Source organism: Mustela erminea, chromosome 1 (assembly GCF_009829155.1).
Source record: "Mustela erminea isolate mMusErm1 chromosome 1, mMusErm1.Pri, whole genome shotgun sequence".
Classification (NCBI taxonomy): Eukaryota; Metazoa; Chordata; class Mammalia; order Carnivora; family Mustelidae; genus Mustela; species Mustela erminea.
Window position 1 is genome coordinate 27,391,876 of NC_045614.1, and position 23,408 is coordinate 27,415,283.

A 23,408-nucleotide genomic window follows, 5' to 3' on the forward strand; every position below is an offset into this window, starting at 1 on the left:
CACAAAAACAGACACATAGATCAATGGAACAGAGCAGAGAACCCAGAAATGGACTCTCAACTTTATGGTCAACTAATCTTTGACAAAGCAGTAAAGAATGTCCAATGGAAAAATTAGTCTCTTCAACAAATGGTGTTGGGAAAATTGGATGGCCACATGCAGAAGAATGAACCTGGACCATTTCCTTACACCACACACAAAAATAGACTTAAAATGGGTGAAGACCTGAGTGTAAGGCAGGAATCCACCAAAATCCTTGAGGAGAACACAGACTGTACCTCTTCGACCTCAGCCGCAGCAACCTCTTCCTAAACACATCACCAAAGGCAAGGGAAGAAAGGGCAAAAATGAACTATTGGGACTTCATTGAGATCAAAAGCTCTTGCAAAACAAAGGAAACAATCAAAAAACCAAAAGACAAACGACAGAATGGGAGAAGATATTTGCAAATGACATATCAGATAAAGAGCTAGTATTCAAAATCCATAAAGAACTTACCAAACTCAACACCCAGAGAACAAAGAATCCAATCAAGAAATGGGCAGAAGATATGAACAGACATTTCGGCAAAGAAGACATCAGATGGCCAACAGACACATGAAAAAGTACTCAACATCACTTGGCATCAGGGAAATACAAATCAAAACCATAGTGAGAGACCACCTCACACCAGTCAGAATGGTTAAAATTAGTCAGGAAACGACAGATGTTGGCGAGGATGCAGAGAAGGGGAACCCTCCTACACTGTTGGTGGGAATGCAAGCTGATGCAGCCGCTCTTGAAAACAGCACGGAGGGTCCTCAAAAAGTTGAAAATAGAGCTATCCTATGACCCAGCAATCACACTACTTGGTATTTATCCTAAGGATACAAATGTAGTGATCTTTTGGGGCATGTGTACCTGAATGTTTATAGCATCAATGTCCACAACAGCCAAACTATGGAAAGAACCTAGATGCCCATCAACAGATGAATGGATAAAGAAGATGTGGCATATATATATACAATGGAATACTATACAGCCATCAAAAGAAATGAAAGCTTGCCATTTGCAACGACGTGGATGGAACTAGAGGGTATTATGCTAAGCGAAATAAGTCAATCAGAGAAAGAAAATTATCATATGATCTCTCTGATATGTGGAATTTGAGAAGCAGGGTGGGGGATAGTTGGGGTAGGGTGGGAAAAAATGAAACAAGATGGGATCAGGAGGCAGACAAACCATAAGAGACTCTTAATCTCACGAAACAAAATGAGAGTTGCTGGGGGGTGGGAAAGCAGGGATAGGGTGGTTGGGTTATAGATACTGGGGAGGGTATGTGCTACGGTGAGTGCTGTGAAATGTGTAAGCCTTATGACTCACAGACCTATACCCCTGGGGCAAATAATACATTATATGTTAATTTTCAAAAGTTTAAGACATTTTTGATAGGCAATAAAACACATTAGAAACTAAAATTAAAATATCTCTTTTTCTAAACTTCAGTATGAACTTAGACAATGTCATCTGTGAGTAAAGTTAGGATATGGCAACAAGATAATAAAGTACAAGATATTACTTTTCGGGGACGCCTGGGTGGCTCAGTTGGTTAAGCAGCTGCCTTCGGCTCAGGTCATGATCCCAGCGTCCTGGGATCGAGTCCCACATCGGGCTCCTTGCTCTGCAGGGAGCCTGCTTCTCCCTCTGACTCTGCCTGCCACTCTGCCTGTGCTCGCTCTTGCTCTCTCTCTCTCTCTGACAAATAAATAAATAAAATCTTTAAAAAAAAAAGATATTACTTTTCTTGACAAACTCTTAATTTATTAAAAAGCTATCAATAGTCTAGCTTTTGGTCTTTAAAATTAATGAGTAAAGAAAACTTTTCAGGGAAACAATTTTATTATCTCAAGAAAACTTTCCATTTTTGATAGAATGGAGCTTAAATATAATATAGGCCTTGGTAGATAGTTTCCATCATTTGGTTTTGGAAACAACAGTTTCCTATAACATGAGAAGGCTCCTCAGAAGAAAATCCTTAAAACAAGTAGTGAGAAATTGCTTAATGGGAGTAAGCAGTTAAGAATGCTTCTTAGAGGGCGCCTGGGTGGCTCAGTGGGTTAAGCTGCTGCCTTCAGCTCAGGTCATGATCTCAGGGTCCTGGGATCGAGTCCCACGTCGGGCTCTCTGCTCAGCAGGGAGTCTGCTTCCTCCTCTCTCTCTCTCTGCCTGCCTCTCTCCCTACTTGTGATCTCTCTCTGTCAAATAAATAAATAAATAAATCTTAAAAAAAAAAAAAAAAGAATGCTTCTTAGAGGGGCACCTGTGTGGCTCAGTGGGTTAAGCCTCTGCCTTTGGCTCAGGTCATGATCTCAGTGTCCTGGGATTGAGCCCCACATCGGGCTCTCTGCTCATCAGGGAGTCTGATTCCTCCCCTCCTTGCCTGCTGTTCTGCCTACTTGTAATCTTTCTCTCTCTCTGTTAAATAAATAAATTAAATCTTAAAAAAAAAAAATGCTTCTTAGAAACCAGACTGCCTGGTCACATCCTAAGTCTCCCACTCACTAATTACTTTCTCTGTGAGCCTCAGTGTCCTTACCTACAAAATGATAATTATGATGGTTTCTATACAAAAAGATATATGAGAGGATTAAATGGAATAAATGATGTGTGATGGCTAATTTTATGTATCAACTTGACTGGACCACTGGGTGCCCAGATTAAACACTGCTCTGAGTATGACTGTGAGGGCATTTCTGGATGAAATGAACATCTGAATCGATAAAATCCACCCCAAGATAGGTGGGCCTCATCACCCAATCCAAGGAGGCCTGAATATACCAAAAAGGTAGAGGAAGTGAGAATTTGATCTCTCTGCCTGACCCCTTAATTAGGACATTGGTCTTCAGCCATGCTCAGATTGGCATTTTTCACTATTGGCTCTCCTGGACTTAGACAGAAACTCCACCATTGGCTCTTCTGGTCTCCCAGCCTGACCACTGCAGATCCTAGGACTTCTCAGTCCCCATAACTGTGTGACCCAATTCCTTACGATAGATGGGTGTCTCTCTCCCTCTCCATATATATATATTCTAAAACCAAATGATGGAAATTATCAAGGCCTATATGGTATGTAAGTTGTATATATGTGAGTGTTCTGTTTCTCTGGAGAACTTGACTGGTACACTACGCAAAGGATACAGCAAAAAGTCACTAAACATTAGTAGTGATGATGATGATGATTTGCTGCTTAATATACTCATCTTCTCAAATTATATGGCCAGCATTTCATTCACTCCTTGATCACTTAATTAACAAATATCTACTGAGTTCCTGGTAAGGGTTAAAGAGTGAGTTAGATGCTAGGGATACAACAATAAACAGGACCCCTGCAGTTTTGATGCTCACATTCCCCTTCAGGAGACAGCAATAAACAAACAAAGAATTAAGTAAAAAGAAAATACAGGTAAGGATAAGTGCTGTGATGGAAATAAAAGCAGAGTGATGTTAAAGAGAGGGTATCTTGGGGCTTACTGGATGATTATGGCCTCATGTTCACCACTATGTGAACTATGTATTAAAATGTACATGAGCATAATTGATACTAATACTGTATAGACTGTCACAGATATTCCCCTATTACATCATACATAAACAAGTTTAATATACAACTATGTATTTAAAAGATTTTCTTTTGTCATTAATTTTGGATTTCCTTCCATATATATATATACATATATATTTATTTAAATTTTTAAAAAGATTTTATTTATTTATTTGAGAGAGACAGCACAAGTAGGGGGCATGGCAGGCAGAGGGAAAAGCAGGCTCCACGCCAAGCAGAGAGCCCAATGTGGAGCTCGATCCCAGGACTGTGACCTGAGAGAAGGCAGAGGCTTTAACCCACTGAGCCACCCATGTACTCCATCCTTCCCCTTATATATTTTAAATGAGAGTACTGACATTAAGGAAAGAAATATATTTTATTTTTTAATTTTTAAATTTTATTTATTTATCTGACAGAAAGAGAGAGATCACAAGTAGGCAGAGAGGCAGGCAGAGAGGTGGGGAAGCAGGCTTCCCGCTGAGCAGAGAGCCCGATGCAGGGCTTGATTCCAGGTCCCTGGCATCATGACCTGAGCCAAAGGCAGAGGTTTAACCCACTGAGCCATCCAGGTGCCCCAAGAAATATATTTTAATTTTATAGCAATTCTTTGGGCTTTTCAAAAGACAGAAAGGTATACGAAAGAAACTAAACATGTCTCATAGTTGCTCTAACATAATATATCTCTATTGATATCATGAGTAATGAACATATTTAGAAAGTTACAATTCTCTAACAGGAAGATATTTGAAGTAAGTCTTATTTTCCTGCCCCTTCCTCTACCATCCCTGTTCCTAAAGGTTATTATTAATTTTTGTGTGTTTCCTTAAAGTACACCTATACCAGCATCCCTATGTAGCTATATTGTTCATTTACTACATCAGTGGGCTCATACAGAGAAAACATCCTAGCTTTCCATGTGTCACTGATAGACATACACAGCTCTGAGACCTTTCCAGATCATCACAAGCAGATCAGGTCGGTTGGATAGCTGCATCCAGAATATCTTATTTGTGGGTATTTAATCAACTCCCGACTATGCACAAGTAATTCGTCTCTAGTTTTGTCATTATAATCCATGCTGTAATAGACATCTAAAGGAGAAATGTAAAGGTTGGAACAAGTCAATCCTGCAAAAGTAGCACAACTACGTAACAAATTAGATGTGGTTTTCATTTTGCTATTTTATTAATATTTATATATCAAAGTTTCTTCAATAGTTGGTGGAATTATCTCAGAAAAATTCAAATTCATTCTATATATGATTTGTGACATTTTGCTGTAACAAATTTCACAGATACTCATCAATACCCACACTAAATTCCTTTTACATAAAAAATTTTTTTTGTAAAGGAATGTGACCAGGTAAGACTTATTTTTACTAAAGATAGGGAAAGAGAGTGTATAATTCAAATGTAAGAGATAGCTGAGTTCACTCTGACTTAGTATCAGACACTGGACCCACAAACTGACATCTCTTTAAACCAACAATCTTAAGACAAGTCTTTACTAAAGTGTGAGTTTAGAAAAGTGTTTTGTTGAGGATCCTGTTTGGCTCAGTCAATTAAGTGTCCAACTCTTAATTTTGGCTAAGGTCATGATCTCAGGGTTGTGAGATTGAGCCCCACATCAGGCTCCCAGCTGAGGAGGAGCCTGCTTAAGATTCTTTCTCTCTTCCTCTCCCTCTGTGCCTGCCTGCCCACCACCCGCCCCACCCCGCCCGCTTGCTCTCTCTTTCTCTCTAAAAAAAAAAAAAAGAAGTAAAATGTTTGGTTTTTTTTCCTGAAGTCACAATCTAAATCTTTTTTTAGTTGTCCCTTACAGTGGATTTTGTTACTTGATTTGAATTTTGCTTTCATAAATTGAAACCCAAAGAAATTCTAATAAGATCTCACCAGTGCCAACTGTAGTTGGATGATTACTTCATGGTTTTGCTAAATGCATCAACTTACCTACTTGCAATTGTGCTAGGAAACAGAGATGCTAGTCTTTTCTCATTTAAATAGGAGTAGAAGACCAATTAAGACTGCTGTTGTGGAAAAGAGGGCACTTGGGAAAACTGCCTCCTAATTTTTAAGCAAATCACTGGTTTTGATTTGTGCTTAGTGGACCATTGCATCTTGCCATTAGTAGTCGTATGCTCAACTTCAATAACTAGACCCGAATCTCTGGTTCAATTAAACTGGGGTTCCATTAATGAAAATAAGATCATCAGAGACCCCACAGTTCTCTGCAGACTAACAGTCATTAGCTAACGTGCCCTGGGAACTGACAAAGTGAACAGTGGAGAAGTGTGGTTACTCTGGTTTTTTGGAAACACAATTATCTTATTAATTTCATTAAATGTTCTTGATCAAGTTACATGACATTCGACAAAATCCACTTTAAAATGAAAGTTTTAAGGTTTCCTTTTTTGTTAGAGTGAACATACTAGAAAGCATCCATAGGAAGCTATGACTATTTTCTGTGGCAGCTTCACTGGGATCTCAGTGTGTGCATTTGTAATAAAGTACCACAATTTACATGAATATTGTATAGTCAGTTATAAGAGCACACAGTCATTTTCTCATTCAATTCAAAAATCTCATCACGGGGAGTCCATTTTTCAGACAGACACAAAAACAAACAATTGAAATGAAGAAATATCTCCTGGCTTTTTCAAGATTAGAAAGTCTGCCCTTGGGCATAATTCATTAGCTATACCTTTCAAATAAACTATCTTATACAGAGAACAACTGTTATTATTACATTAATTTATAGTAACTTTCAAAGCCTACAAATGACAAAATTAGCAATTGAAAAGTATTTGTAGAAAGAAAAACATGAAGTTCAACGTACAGTACCCCCCTCCCATCCCTGGGGGATATGCTCTAAGACCCCCAATGGATGCCCAAAACTAGACAGGACCAAACCATATATATTCCATTCTTTCCTATACATAACTCTGATTAATTTATAAATTAGGCACAGTAACAGATTAATAAGAACTAGTAATAAAATAGAACAATTATAAAAATATACTGTAATAAGTTACGTGAATGTGTTCTCTTTCTCAAAATATCTTATTGTGCTGTGGCTCACTGTTCTGATGATGTGAGATGATAAAATTTCTATGTGAGAAGATGAAGTGAGGTGAATGATGTAGGTGTGTGACCTAGTGTTGGGCTACTATTGAGTTTCTGATGATACATCAGAAGGAGGATCATCTACTCCTGAACCACACTTTACCACAAGTAACTGAAACCTCAGGTAAGGGAGGACTGCTGTATGTTCATGTAATCTTAGCTGTCATGCATGTGCAATGAGCTTTTTTTTTTAAGAGAGAAACTTGATGGTTATAAAGGAACAGAAATATAATTGGGATTCACAGCATAGAAGAAATATGCTATTAGGTGATGATTATTAATTTTTTTTTTCTTTCTTCCTTCCCTTCCTTCCTTTCTTTCTCTTCCTCTCCTCACCTTCCCCCTTTCTCCCTCCCTCCCTTCCTTCCTCTCTCTCTTTCTAAGTAGGCTCCATGCCTAGCGTGGAGCCCAACATAGGGCTTGAACTCGTGAACCTGAGATTAAGACCTGAGCTGAAATCAAGAGTCAGATGGTTAACTGACTGAACTACCCAAGCACTCCTGATTATTAATTTTCTGTATATGTGACTTAAGTTGACTATCATTATGTATTAAGATCTCATTTATGGGATTTGCAAAACACATACTCATATCCTCTTCTACAAGTTGGGACCAAATATGGCCTATGAAAAGTTTCTGTTTATTATAATATTAAATTAATGATGCAATTAATATTTATTCAAATTCCTCTCTAATCTCAAGCATCATATGTGTCCTTGAACTTTAAATTAAAAAAGACACTTAAAATATATGGATATAGACTTGCATTTCCATTTAAAGACATAATTAATTCTTAAAACATTAAGCTGGAGAGATAAAAGAAGAAAAGAGCATTCACGATTGCTCTCTGAGTTATCTGATAGGCTTTATAAGCTCAATCATTTCTGTTACTGAAAGCATTCACAGACTATTAGATACAGATGGAGTGTTTGGTTATCAAAAACATGCTTGCTCCTTTCATTCTGTGGTGAATCTTCCATTAGATTGATTTGTGACTGAGGTGTTTGCAGTGCCTCTCAGGAGAGTGAGATCTTTTTCATTGTTCTATATATTTTCTAAAGGTTCTTTAATGAACATGGGCTATATATATTCTCTCTTTCTAAAGATAGTGTATATAATAACTATACAAATTCTCATTACCGGTGCCCTGTGTGACCAAAATGTCCTGCCTGAAGTTGGCAACTGTGGAAATAGGTGATGGCAACATGGGTGTTTATTATGTCTTCTCTCTACTTTTTTGGAAGTTTGGAAATTTCATAATAGTTTAGAATTACAGTGTCTACTTATACATCATAGTACCTGGCCAGGGTTTACATGGAAGAATTTACAAACTCCAGGAATATACAATTTAGGACATGTAATGCTGATGAGGATTGACATAAAAAAATACACCAAGAGGGACGCCTAGGTTGCTCAGTGTGTTAAGCATCTGACTCTTGGTTTTGGCTCACATTGTGATCTCAGGGTTGTGAGACTGAGCTCTGCCTCGGGCTCCATGCTCAGTGGGGAGGCTGCTTAAGATTCTCTCCCTCTGCATCTCTCCCCACTCACGTGTGTGTGTATGGGTGTGCACACTCGCTCTCTCTCAAATAAATAAAATAAAAAATACACCAAGAATAAATGATATAAGATAAATATAGAGAGCAAAACAGTTCAGAGAAAAGAGATAGCTATGACTCACTCATTTTCTCATAGCTATCTCTTTTCTCCAGCTTCTACTTTGACCTCTCTCAAACTCTGACCCTGCTCTCTTCCCCGTCAGTTATCTGAGAATCCACAAGTCCTGCCTGTGTTTCCCCTGCAGAGTCTCTCAGTCTCATCACTTACCTCGGAGCCACTGACATTTTATGCCCAGTTGGCTGCAAAGACATCTGAGCTGTAATCCTTAATCTCTGGTCTCACTTGATTTAAAAATTCATCTTGAATCCTGATGTCAAATTCATCTTCCTAAAAAAGGCATTATTGTGTCTCTACTTTAGGAGCAGGAAGCGCATTCTTCTCATATTCTTCTGACCTGGCCATTCTGCCCACTGAGGCCATTCCTCAGAAAACTCATCCGTGCATTTTGCTGTCTCTTTGCATTTGCTCAGTCTTCTGCAGGACCTTACACTTCCATAAATCTTATACTTATTTATAATATAAACTTGTGCAAGTATTTACTGAATACTTTCAAGACCTACTTCTTTCTCCATAAGTTCCTTATTATGACCATCATTTTATCTTCCTTTGGGTTACTTCTATGTTTTTGAGTGTCATCTGAGCCACAGGACTTTTGTTTGGATAAGTGATCCAGTGGTTCTCAACCCAGGCTGCCCGTTAGAATCACTGAAGGCATTTAAAAAATATCCATCCAAGGACAATTAAATCAGAATCTCTGGAGATGAAGCATAGACATTAGGAAAAAAATTTTTTATATGAATTATTTATAGAATGTCCCAGATGATTCTAGCAAACAGGAAGTTGAGACCCACTCATCCAAATATTAGGTTTCTTGATTTATATGTACTATTCATTCATTTGGTCAAGAGCTATAGGTATTTATTATAGAGGTACAAAACTGGTAGCCCTGGCATGGTTTGTTAGGCTCATAGAGTGTTTTCTTTTCTTTCTTTCTTTCTTTCTTTTTTTTTTTTTTAAAGATTTTATTTATTTATTTGACAGACAGAGATCACAAGTAGGCAGAGGCAGGCAGAGAGAGAGGGGAAGCAGACTCCCTGCTGAACAGAGAGCCCGGTGCGGGGCTCGATCCCAGGACCCTGAGACCATGACCTGAGCCGAAGGCAGTGGCTTAACCCACTGAGCCACCCAGGCGCCCCTCATTGAGTGTTTTCAAAACAATTTTAGCCTTTAGACAATATTTTAAAATCGGAAGATTTATTATAAACATTGAGCTACCTAGGTCCTCTTGGAATAAAATAAAAAAAGGAAGATCTGGTGAGACTGTGTATGAATTATTGCAAGGCATCACTTGGCTAGAATGGAACTGCAGTATCCCTTCTAGAGGGAGAATGAGCTTCTAGATTCCTACAGTCCTCATCACTCCCTATTGCTCCCTTACAGGGGCTGAGTACTACCATTTATTCTATCATTTGCATAATTGTTCATGTTCCTTATTTAACAGTAGAGAACAATGCTTTGAAGCCCTACCTGACTCCTTCGCCCTAAGGACCCTCTCTGCTCCCAATAAGGCTCACTGTTTAGTAAAAAATGTTTTTATGTATCAAATATCTAGGCATCTAGCCCACTTCATTTATGCTGGCCTCCATAGTAATTTGAGTTTGCAGCCCTGGGCTGCAAACCCTGTGGCAAACACTGTGTTAGATGGTAGGGATATAGAACAATGAAGTACAGTGTTTGTTTTGGAGGAAATCACAATTTATTGGGAAATGCAGACATACCAAAAAATATTGTAAAAAAAAAAAGAAAAGAAAAGAAAGTGAAAAAAGTGTCAGGGAAAGAAGGGAACAGTGCTTGTTAGAATTAGGAAAGACTGCACAGAAGAGGTAGCGTTTGAGTTGGATCTAGAAAAATGAATTGGGAGTGTTTCTGGGCAGAAAGATGAAGAAGGTGTTTTAGGCCAAGAAACAGCAATTCCCAAATATGAACATGTGGAAGCCCACGGAGCGGTCAGAAAATTGTATGTAGGGAATGAGAGATGAAACTCTGAAGGCGGCTGGGGTAGGGGAGGTTGGTTTTGTGTGAGTTCCCAATGGTTTTTTCATTTGGTCTTCTAAGATAGTGGGAAAGGGATTCAAGGTCTTTAATTGAAGAGAGACACGATCACATTTCTTTTTTAAATCTATAGATTTTTTTTAAAAGATTTTATTTATTTATCTGACAGATAGAGATCACAAGTAGGCAGACAGAGAGAGAGGAGGAAGCAGGCTCCCTGCTGAGCAGAGAGCAGAGAGCCTGATGCGGGGCTCCATCCCAGGGTCCTGGGATCATGACCCGAGACGAAGGCAGAGGCTTTAACCCACTGAGCCACCCAGGAGCCCCTCACATTTCTAATTCTATTATCAGAAGGATAGTTCCAACAGCAACGTGGAGATTAACTGGGAGGCTAAGGTGAGCGACCAGATCAATGACAGCAGCAACAGAAGAGGAGCAGAGAGATTCCAGAGATCTTTTGGAAGTATAATTGGCTGGGCCTGAAAACATACAGGAAAGGGAGAGGACTAATCAAGGATGTTTTGATTTGGTATGTAAAAACCCAGAAAATATTTTAGTGGCTAAAGAGAAATTTAAAATGATTTACCACAGATAGGAGTCAATGTCACAGTGACTTAATATTTTAACTTCAAGCTATAAAGCATCATTGCAGTACTGGGATTTTTTTAACTCTTTTTTTGGGTCTTTCAAATAAATATGCTTATAAATTTAGATGCCTGATGCATACCTGATTCTGCTGAACTTAGAGGATGACCTCCAAATTTTATTTCAGTTTGGCGGAGTTTAGTCATGTTTAGCAGCTGTGTGACTTGTGGAACATCTGTCGTTAGTTGGCAGCTTCGTGGAATAATGTCTGTAGGTTCATCTGTTGGAAAGGGAACACCATATCCAGCTGAAAGTAAAGACAAACATTCATTCCTCAAATGTAAGTCATTTCTGCCAAATGGACATATCTTATAAATGAAACCAATTAAAGTAAAACTTTTTATTTATTTTTTAATTATTTTTAAGATTTTATTTATTTATTTGACAGAGATAGTGAGAGAGGGAACACAAGCAGGGGGAGCAGGAGAGGGAGAAGCAGTCTCCCCACTGAGCAGGGCACCAGACTCCCAGGACCCTAGGATCACGCATGACCTGAGCAGAAGGCAGATGTTTAACGACTGAGCCACCTAGGCGCCCCTAAAGTAAAACACTTTAGAATATGACTTTGAATGAATTACTTAATCTTATGGCCTCGCCTTTCTCATCTGTAAAATGAATGTTGTAATTTTACTGCTTATTTCGTAGGACTGTAGGAACTATTAAATGAGATAAAGTGTATGACATATAGAGTAAGTTCAGAGACTTGTGCAATAAATGACAGCATTCATTGGATATATTTTATACTTATTTTTTAGTACTAGAATATAACTCAAGAAAAGAGCTAGTTAGGTGTGCTCCAAGTACAGTGGCTCATTTACACTGGGATTTTTTTTAACCCTTTTAAAAAATATACACAAATAAATATACACAATATATCACAATATACACAAATCATATATACACAAATATACAATATCAATATACACAAAGGTATAGTTGAATAAGCACCTAGAGACATTATATGAGTAAAGTTATTTTTTAACTTTTTATTTTGAAATAATTATAGATCTACAGAAAATTTACAAAAATAGTAGAGTTCCTAATACATTTTGCCCAGTTTCCCCTAATGTTAACATCTTACTTGTGAATACTTTCAAAGAAAGAACAGTATATTATAATTAAAATAGTAGTTTTATTATTATAATTTGTATTCCTAATGAGATTTGGTATCATTCATATATATTTATATGGATATATAAATTTCCAGTTTAGTAAATTTTGTGTTCATGTTCTTAACCCATTCCAGTATTAGAACATTATTTTCATTTGTATGACCTCTCTTACAGGAAAGATATTAAGTCTTGTCATACATATTAAGTAGGAATTAAACTGGTATTAGCATTCCAAAAAGCAATTTTCCTGTATGTATCAACAGCCTTAAAAATGTACCTGCCAATTTACTCCATAATTTCACTATGTGAATCTTTTCTTTTTTTTTTAAGGATTTTTTTTTTTTTAAAATTTGAGAGAGAGAGGGAGAGAGAGAACGTACACGCACATGCTCATGGGGTGGGAAGAGGAGGAGGGACAGGGAGAGACAGTCGTAAGCAGACTCTGTTCTGAGCTTGGAGCCCCACACAGGATTTGAGGCTTGATTTGATGACATTGAGATCATGACCTGAGCTGAAACAAGAGCTGCCTGCTTAACTGACTACACCACCCAGGTGTCCCTGAGTCTTTTCTAAAGAAAAACAAACAAACAAACAAACAGAAACTCAGATGAAAAGATCTATATAAATAGGTGTTTATAATTTCTCAAAAACAAAAAACTTGAATTACCAGTGAAGAGCCACAAGAAATTCTACTTATGAAGATGGCTTAATGATGTGGGAAAAATTCATGATAGGAAGTTACATGAAAGTAATATATACAAAACTCTAACTGTAGAAAATCAATGAGTAAAATGTGGGCATGGTAAAAAGACTAAAATGAAATATACTGAGATGTAAAATAGCTTTTGATAGTTAGCTTAAGTGTAGGCTTTATTTTCTTCTACATAAAAGTGTCTATGTTTTTAATTTTTATAAGTAAAATATTTAATTTTAGAATCTAGTGGAAAAAATTTGTGTGTGTATATGTGAATATGAGTAGTAACAAAAATTCAACCAATCATCCCTCAAAAAACATCCTATGTAAGTATAAACTCTAACCACGTTTATAAAGGCAAATGATGTTAGGTTTATATGCACCCAAGTCATGGCAGTTTCCTAATTAGACCCTAATGTCCTAATCTTGAAAAGGAAATGAATCATTTAACTAAAAACTTGAATACTCATCAGTAATGTAATGGTTTCTAAGTGTCTTAATGTTCCAGTCTTTAAAAATGCAGTAGATTTACAAATCTTAGTTTTCAGGTGTTGTTTGTTGGTCCATTTCTTATTTGTCATCCACATTTAGAAAATCAATATAAAGTAGCTGAGTAGATAAACTCTCAAAATAGAAAACATTTGGAAAAATAAGTAAACTAACTCCAGATATATATTTGACATATCATTTCAAACTCTTCTGAGGTAGAACAAGATAATTTCCAAATCAATGCCAATATTGATAAATTAGATTTTTTATTAAAAGAGGCAGAGAATGCTGTAGGCTCTAAGACCCTGAAATAAAATGCTGTATTCTTAATCACATAAAGACAAGTCATGGAAATGTTAGCTTATAGGGACTCTGTGGATGGTACAGGGTACAATGCCATACAAAGTTTGAAATGCATACAAAAACAAAACCTGAGTTTCCATCTAACAAGAGATAGCTGAAAATTCCTGGTAACCCAAAATCCAAGGCAGAGACTATTACAAAACTCCAGTTTGACTTTAACAGGATCATGGTCGACATGCAAATCAGATTCCACAGTAAAAGGATAAATCCATTCTGTGTCACTTTTCCTTTCTATACATCTACTCTCGTTTTGCAGCCACAACTGTCGCACTACTCATTATTCATCAAGGGAGAGTGTGAGCAGTATAAAACCTGCAATAAAAGGAGGAATCAAAAGAAAAACTACCAGTTCACTACTTTTTAAAATAAAGGCGAATTATTAAGCCCATATAGCAACTACTCACTGTCAAACTTGGTGGAGGTATACATGGAGAGGATCTTTAGTCTCATTTTTGTGAAACCAAACTATGAAAGAGCTTTATGACCTGGTAGTTGGATGTTTTGATAAACCGAAGTGGAAGTTAACTCAGCTCCCCACCACCCACCTCACCAATAAATACTCCCTTCTCCATATTCAATTACTAGGCCATTTTATTTTAATTTTTAGCATTCATGGCTTAATTAAAAAATAAGAATTTCACGGGCACCTGGGTGCTCATTCAGTTAAGTGTCTGTCTTTGGCTCAGGTCATGCTCTCAGGGTCCTGGGATCCAGCCCTGTGTCATGCGTGCTCTCTGCTCTGCAGGGAGCCTGCTTCTCCCTCTGCTCTGCCCCTCCACCCCTGCTCGTGCTCTCTGTTTCTCGCTCATGCTCTCTCGAATAAATTAAAAAAAAAAAAAAGAATTCTGAACACAGCATGGATTCTACATAGAAAATAAATAGTGCTAAACTGTGAGTACATACAGGGCATGGTCTGCCCTCACTCATTCGTTTACTCATTTTATCATTCAGCAAATACTTTTTGAGTTTCTACTGTATGCCAGGGAATCGCGTGACTCTGTCCTGTCTTTCTGAAGCTTACACTTAACAGAGAATATGAAACAAATTATATTATAAATAACTACTTAATTATAATTTTATTAAGTGCTCTGAAGGAAAAGTTCAAGATGTAATGAAAGAGGTAATGGGTGTCAGGGAAAGTCTTTCCTGATAAAGAGAAATTTATTTATCTTTTCTTTTTAAAAATATTTTATTTATTTATTTTAGAGAGAGAGAGAATGAGAGAGAGAGCAGGGAACCTGATGCTGGACTCGATACAGGGAGTCCAGGATCATCACCTGAGCCGAAGGCAGTTGTTTAACAACTGAGTCCTCAGGAACCCCTGATAAAGAGACATTTAAGCTGAGACATAAAAGATAAGCAGAAGGTCCCCTGGTGAAATGGATCGGAGGGATCATTCAGGTGTAGGGAACAGAGCATTTGAAGCCTCTGAAGGTGGAAAACTCTGGTGTATTCTAGGAAGTGAAAGAAGACAATTCTGCCGAAGTGCTGCTAGTGTCGGAGAGAATGGTGAGAGAATCCCGATGATATATTTACTACAGCATCTGGTTCACAGGGAATACTCAATAAATGGTCTGGATGAAGGATATATATATATATATATATATAAAACATATGATATATTATTTGTTTCAGGGATACAGGTCTGTGATTCATCAGTCTTACACAATTCACAGCACTCACCATAGCATATACCCTCCCCAGTGTCCATCACCCATCCACCCCATGCCCCATGCCTCACACCCCCTCCACTCCAGCAACCCTCAGTTTGTTTCCTGAGATGAAGAGTCTCTTATGGTTTGTTTCCCTCTCTGGTTTCATCCCATTTCATTTTTTCCTCCCTTCCCTCATGATCCTCTGCCTTTTTTCTCAAATTCCACATATCAGCAAGATCATATAATTGTCTTCCTCTTGTTGACTTATTTCGCTCAGCATAATACCCTCTAGTTCCATCCACATCATTGCAAATGGAAGATTTCATTTCTTTTGATGGCTGCATAGTATTCCATTTTGTATATATATACCACATCTTCTTTACCCATTCATCTGCTGATGGACTTTTAGGCTCTTTCCATAGTTTGGCTACTGTGGACATTGCTGCTATAAACATTGGGGTACATGAACTCCTTTGGATCACTACATTTGTATTTCGGGGTAAAATACCCAGTAGGGCAATTGCTGGGTCATAGTGTAGCTCTATTTTCAACTTTTTGAGGAACCTCCATATGGTTTTCCAGAGTGTCTGCTCCAGCTTGCATTCCCTCTAACAGTGTAGGAGGGTTCCCCTTTCTCTACATCCTCACTAACATCTGTTGTTTCCTGACCTGTTAATTTTAGTAATTCTGACTGGTGTGAGGTGGTATCTCACTGTGGTTTTGATTTGTATTTCCCTGTGCCAAGTGATGTTGAGCACTTTTTCATGTGTCTGTTGGCCATCCGAATGTCTTCTTTGCCAAAATGTTCATATCTTCTGCCCATTTCTAGACTGGATTCTTTGTTCTCTGGGTGCTGAGTTTGATAAGTTCTTTATGGATTTTGGATACTAGCTCTTTATCTGATATGTCATTTGCAAATATTTTCTCCCGTTCTGTCATTTGTCTTTTGGTTTTGTTGATTGTTTCTTTTGTTTTACAAGAGCTTTTGATCTCAATGAAGTCCCAATAGTTCATTTTTGCCCTTTCTTCCCTTGCCTTTGGTGATGTGTTTAGGAAGAAGCTGCTGCGGCTGAGGTCGAAGAGGTACAGTCTGTGTTCTCCTCAAGGATTTTGATGGATTCCTGCCTCACACTCAGGTCTTTCACCCATTTTAAGTCTATTTTTGTGTGTGGTATAAGGAAATGGTCCAGGTTCATTCTTCTGCATGTGACCATCCAATTTTCCCAACACCATTTGTTGATGAGACTAATTTTTCCATTGGACATCCTTTCCTGCTTTGTCAAAGATTAGTTGACCATGGAGTTGGGAATCCATTTCTGGGTTCTCTGCTCCGTTCCATTGATCTATGTGTCTGTTTTGTGCCAGTAGCATACTATATTGATGATTACAGCTTTGGAATAGAGCTTCAAGTCTGGAATTGTGATGCCATCAACTTTGCTGTTCTTTTTCAACATTCCTCTATTTGGGGTCTTTTCTGGTTTCATACAAATTTTAGGATTACTTTTTCCAGCTCAGTGAAAAAAGTTGATAGTATTTTGATAGAAATTGCATTAAATGTGTAGATTGCTCTATGCAGCATAGACATTTTAACACTATTTTTCCTTCTAAGCCATGAGCATGGAACATTTTTCCATTTCTTTGTGTCTTCCTGAATTTCTTTCATGAGTAGTCTATAGTTTTCTGAGTGCAGATCCTTTGTCTCTTTGGTTGGATTTATTCCTAGGTATCTTATGGTTTTTGGTGCAATTGTAAATGGTATCTACTCCTTAATTTCTCTTTCTTCAGTCTTGTTGTTGGTGTATAGAAATGCATTCTATGCATTCATTTTATATGCTGCATTTACTGAATTCCTGTGTGAGTTCCAGAAGTTTTGGGGTGGAGTCTTTGGGTTTTCCACATAAAATACCATAACATCTACAAACAGTGAGAATTTGACTTCTTTGCCAATTCAGATGCCTTTTATTTCTTTTTGTTGTCTGTTGTTGAGGCTAGGACATTCAGTACTATGATGATTAGTAGTGCTGATAGTGGATATCTCTGCCATGTACCTACCTGACCTTAGGGGAAAAGCTCTCAGTTTTTCCCCTTTGAGAATGATATTCGCTATGGGTTTTTCATAGATGGCTTTTATGATGTTGAGGCATGTACCCTCTACCCCTATACTGTGAGGAGTTTTAATCAAGGGATGCTTTGTCAAATGCTTTTTCTGCATCAATTGAGAGAATCATATGGTTCTTGTCCTTTCCTTGATTAATGTAGTGTATGACATTGATTGATTTGTGGATATTGAAACCAACCTTGCGGCCCAGGAATAAACCCCACTCGGTTGTGGTGAATAATCCTTTTAATGTACTGTTGGATCCTACTGGCTAGTATTTTGGTGAGAATTTTTGCATCCATATTCATGAAGGATATTGGTCTGTAATTCTCCTTTTTGATGGGGTCTTTTTCTGATTTGGGGATCAAGGTAATGCTGGCCTCATAAAATGAGTTTGAAAGTTTTCCTTCCATTTTTTTCTTTCTTTCTTTCTTTCTTTCTTTTTTTTTTTTTAAACAGTTTCAGGAGAAACAGTTTCAGGTATTAATTCTTCTTTATATGCTTGGGAGAATTCTGAGAATTCCATCTGGCCCGGAGCTCTTGTTCATTGGGAGATTTTTGATGACTGCTTCAATCCCCTCACTGGTTATGGGTTTTCTCTTTCTTCCTCGTTCAGTTTTGTTAGTTTATATGTCTCTAGGAATGCATCCATTTCTTCTGGATTGTCAAAATTTGCTGGGGTATGGTTGCTTATAATGTGTTCTTATAATTGTTTGTATTTCTTTGGTGTTAGTTGTGGTCTCTCCTCTTTCATTCATGATTTTATTCATTTGGTCCTTTCTCTTTTCTTTTTGTAAGTCTGGCCAGGTGTTTATCAATCTTATGAATTCTTCCAAAGAACCAGCTTCTAGTTTCGTTGATTTGTTCTACTGTTCTTTAGGTTTCCGTTTCATTGATTTCTGCTCTGATAAAAATTCTCTTCTCCTGCTGGGTTTAGGCTTTCTTTGCTGTTATTTCTCCAGCTCCTTTAGGTGTAGGGTTAGGTTGTGTACTTGAGAACTTTGTTTCATGAGAAAGGCTTGTATTGCTATATACATTCCTCTCGGGACTGCCTTGGCTGCATCCCAAAGTTCTGAACAGTTGTGTTTTCATTTTCATTTGTTTCCATGAATTTTTTAAATTCTTCTTTAATTTCCTGGTTGACCCATTCGTTCTTTAGTAGAATGCTCTTTAACCTCCATGTATTTGAGTTCTTTCCAACTTTGCTCTTGTGATTGAATTTTAGTTTCAGAGCACTGTGGTCTGAAAATATGCAGGGAATGATCCCAGTCTTTTGGTGCTGGTTGAGATCTGATTTGTGACCCAGGATGTGATCTATTCTGGATAATGTTCCATGTGCACTAGAGAAGAATGTTTATTCTGTTGTTTTGGGGTGAAATGTTCTGACTATATTTGTGAAGTCCATCTAGTCCAGTGTGTCATTTAAAGCCCTTGCTTCCTTGTTCTTCTGCTTAGATGATCTGTCCATTTCAGTGGGGGGGGGTGTTAAAGTCCCCTGCTATTATTATATTATTGTCAATGTGTTTCTTTGATTTTGCTATTAATTGGCTTATATAATTGGCTGCTCCCATGTTAGGGGCATAGATATTTAAAATTGTTAGATCTTCTTGTTGGATAGATCCTTTAAGCATGATATAGTGTCCTTCCTCATCTCTTATTACAGTCTTTGGCTTAAAATCTAATTTGTCTGATATAAGGATTGCCACCCCAGCTTTCTTTTGATGTCCATTATCATGGTAAATTGTCTTCCACCCACTCACTTTAAGTCTGGATGGGTCTTTGGGTCTCAAATGAGTTTATTGTAGGTAGAATATCAATGGCTCTTTTTTAAAAAATCCATTCTGATACCCTGTTTCTTTTGAACATTAGCCCATTACATTCAGGTTAACTACTGAAAGATATTAATTTAGTGCCATTGTATTGCCTATAAGGTGACTATTACTGTATATTGTCTCTCTTCCTTCCTGGTCTGTTACTTTCATGTTCTCTCTTTGCTTAGAGGACCTCTTTCAAAATTTCTTGTAGGGCTGGTTTGGTGATCACAAATCTTTTTGTTTGTCCTGGGAGCTTTTTATCTCTCCTTCTATTTTCAATGACAGCCTAGCTGGATATAGTATTCTTGGCTGCATAATTTTGTTTAGTGCTCTGAAGTAAATGAGAAAACTGCCAGGTCTCTGTAGATAGGTCTGTTGCCAACATAATGCTTCTAACACTGTAGACCTACCTCCTCTGTCCTAAGCTGCTTTCGGGATTTTCTTTATCTCTGAGATTTGTACATTTTCCTATTAGATAGTTGGATGTTGACCTATTTTTTATTTTGAGGGGGGGTTGTCTATGCTTCCTGGATTTTGATGCCTGTGTCCTTCCCCAAATTGTGGAAATTCTCTGCTATAATTTGCTCCAATATACGTTCTATCCCTCTCTTCCTTCTTCTGGGATCTCAATTATTCTAGTGTTGTTTCATCTTATGGTATCACTTACCTCTTGAATTCTCACCTTGTGGTCCAGTAGTTGTTTCTCTCTCTTTTTCTCAGCTTCTTTATTCTTCATCATTTGGTCTTTTAGATCACTAATTCTCTCTTCTGCCTCATTTGTCTTAGTGTTTAGAGCCTCCATTTCTTATTGCACCTCATGAATAGCCTTTTTATTTTGACTTGGTTAGATTTTATTTTTCCAGAAAAGGACTTTCTAGTATCTTCCATGCTTTTTTCAAGCCCAGTCAGCATCTTTACAATTGTCATTCTGAACTATAGTTCTGACAACTTACTAATGTCCATGTTGATTAGCTCCCTGGCAGGCAGTCTGTAGTATTGCCTCTTATTCTTTTTTTTTTTTTTAGGTGAGATTTTCCATTTTGTAATTTTGTCTGGAGAGGAATAGATGAACAAGAGAACAAAATGCTACAAGGGTAAAAATGACCCCAGAAAATATACATTAAACAAATCAGAAGAGATCCAAAACCAGGGTGGGGGGTGGGGGAAGAAAGGGAAAAAAAAAGAATATGATCAGGCTGGTAAACAGAACAGAGCCACAGACTTTTGGCTCCGTTTTTTTGGGTGTATTTTGGTCTGTTAGAAGAAACTGCCTCTCAAAATTTTAAGGAAAGAAAAACATATATATGCAAAAACAAGGGTAAAAACAATGAAAGGACGGTATATGACTGTAAAAATGAAAATTAAAAAGTTTTAAAAAAGGAAGTGATAAAGAAACTGGCTGAAAAAAGAAAGAAGGATAATTAAAAAAAAAAAGGAATTTGATCAGGCAGGTGAATAGAACAAAGCATGTACTAGATTTGGGGTATATTTTGGTCTCCAGCCCTGGAGGAGGCCATGAACTCAGGGTCCCACTCCTGAGTGAGTCCTCAGAGAAAAGCAGTCAATCACCCAGCCACACTCCATTCTCACCCAGCCTGTGAGTGAGCATTTCTATCTCTGGCTCACAGACCCATTTGGATTCTCCAACCCCAGTAGATTCCTGCAGTGTGCTCCTGTGCCACTCCTCCCAGGGGAGGAAGTGAGGGGGTCTCCCTGGATCTGTTGCTTGTTGGGCCTCTGCTCTTCCAGGAGGCCTGACTGTGCTGCAGATCACGGTTTAGGGCAACCCTGAGCTGAAAGCACACTCCTCAGCTCCATCTCCACAGCCGGTTTCCCTGCTCTGATACATGGGACCTCTGCAGCACTCCAGAACTCCAGGTCTTTCGTGACCCTGAGGGGTCCTGAGACCACACTGTCCCAGTGAGGTTCCATCCCCTGCTTAGCAACCAGAGTGATGTCCCTCAGGCGAGCAGACTTCCAAGAGTTCTGATTTTGTGCTCTGTTGCTCTACCACTTGCTGGGAGCTGACTGACAGAGGCTTCTTCCACCCACCCCCTGCGGTCTATTTTCCCAGATACCGCCTTCGATTCACTTCTCCACATGTCCTACCTTCCAGAAAGTGGTCGCTTTTCTGTTCATGGAGTTGCTGCTATCCCGTGGAGTTCATAGGTGTTCAGAATGGTTTGGTAACTATCTAGCTGAATTCCTGGGACCAGATGAAATTTAGGTCTCCTACTTCTTTGCCATCTTGGAGCCCACCTCCGGATGAAGGCCCCTTAATAAGAGCTGACCTAGATTAAAAGCAGCAGCCAAGTTTTCCATTTTTCTTCTTTGGTTGTTCTTTGCTCAGCTATTTCCCGAGAAGTGTTCCACACACATTTTATTTGGATATCATATCTTTCTCCCCAGATGGCAAATAACAAGTCAAAGTGGTAATCAGATACTAAGGGACCAAGGCCTATCTGAATTGTTCTTCCAGACAAGTTCTATTTTCTGTAAGAGATGTGTATGGAAACAAGCAGACTGCTTGATTAACACTGGAAAATGACACAGTTGATTTAAGGTGCTTTTGCTAACAAATCTGAAAGGACACAATGTTGGCTGGAATGGTCAGCTCAGAATGCCAAAATGGAAGGAGAAGGCTAAGAGAGAACTAACAGATTTGCTCATGTAGCATCGAACCACAACCACATGGTGGGTTTTTTTTTGCTGTCTTTGTTCCCAGTATGAGTTAGTATATTAGAATGTTTTGAGTGATTTTGTAATCCTGTTTGGCTTTGTCTATAATGCCACATAATGTGAACCATTCTGTAGGTGTTGTAGATCTCTGATGAAGATCTTAACTAGCTTTAAAAATTAAGTCATTGGGTGTCTGGGGAGCTTAGCTGGGTAAGCATCCCACTCGATTTTGGCTCAGGTCATGATCTGAGGGTTGTGAGATCAAGTCCTGCTTCGGGCTCTGTACTCAGCAGGGATTTCACTGGACATTCTCTCTCTCCCTCTCTGTCCCTCCCATTGCTTGCAGGTAGGCACATGCTCTCTCTCAAAGAAATTAATCTTAAAAAAAAATTAAGTCACCAATTTTAACACATACAAATGCTCTTTATGCATTAAAACATGTGCTATGGTGAGTGCTGTGAATTATGTAAGACTGATGATTTACAGACCTGTACCCCTGAAGCAAATAATACATTATATGTTAATAAAAAAATCACTTATAACTGAACAAAAAATAAATAAAACAAACAAACAAACCAAAACATCACTTATTAGCTGTGTGATCTTGGCAAGGTAAGTTACCTCTCTGTGCCCTGGGTCATCTTATCTGTAAAATATGGATTAGAAAATAATACTGTATAGGGTTATTATGATGATTAAATAAGTTAATGTTTGTAAGGGCCTAAGAACAGTGCCTGGTACATAGGAATTACTATGTAACTGTTTATTATTAATAACAGACAAATACTTATGTCAACTATTTCATTATAATGGAGACAAAACCACAGTGCTTTAGCATGTGTTTTTTATAATAAAGGGTGCTGATATTTAAAGGGGTAAATAAGCCTCAACTACACCAAACACTTGGCTATCCTGAAATGAATCATGCCTTTAGTTTTTTTTTTTTTTTGTATTTTATTTAGGAGAAATTCACATTAATGTATCAGTAAAAATTAAACATTTTAAAGTGAACAATTCATCCGTACATAGTACGTACATTCAGAGTGTTCTGCAACCACCACCTCTATATAGCTCTAAAACACTTCCATCATTCCAAAGCAGAATTCCTTATCCATTAGCCAGCTTCTGTCCATTCTCTCCAACTCCCACTCCTTGGCAACAACAAATCTGCATTCTTTCTTTATGGATTTATCGAAATTTCATATAAATGGAATCATGCAATATGTGACTATGTGTTAAACACATACCATGTTTTGTTTATCCATTCATCTGGTGATGAACATTTGGGCTGTTTCCACATTTTGGCTATTGTGAATAACACTGCAGTGAACACACATGTACATGTATCTGTTTTCCATTCTTTTGGGTATATACCAAGGAGTGGCACTGCAGATGCATATGGTAATTATGTGTTTAACATTTCCAGGAACTGCCAAACTGTCTTCTATAGTGGGTGAACCATTTTGCGTTCCCATTAACAATG

The 23,408-nt window shown here is 38.0% G+C and overlaps 1 protein-coding gene across 8 annotated transcripts in view; it reads right to left on the reverse strand.

Annotated features, from left to right (window-relative positions):
- Positions 1-23,408, reverse strand: part of C1H3orf67 (chromosome 1 C3orf67 homolog) — a 247,862-nt gene that overhangs the window by 107,135 nt on the left and 117,319 nt on the right. For all 8 annotated transcript variants that reach the window (XM_032323954.1, XM_032323924.1, XM_032323904.1 and 5 more), the window contains one exon: positions 11,104-11,268. In XM_032323954.1, the coding sequence (XP_032179845.1) occupies positions 11,104-11,268 (165 nt within the window). The remainder of the gene's footprint in view (positions 1-11,103; positions 11,269-23,408) is intronic.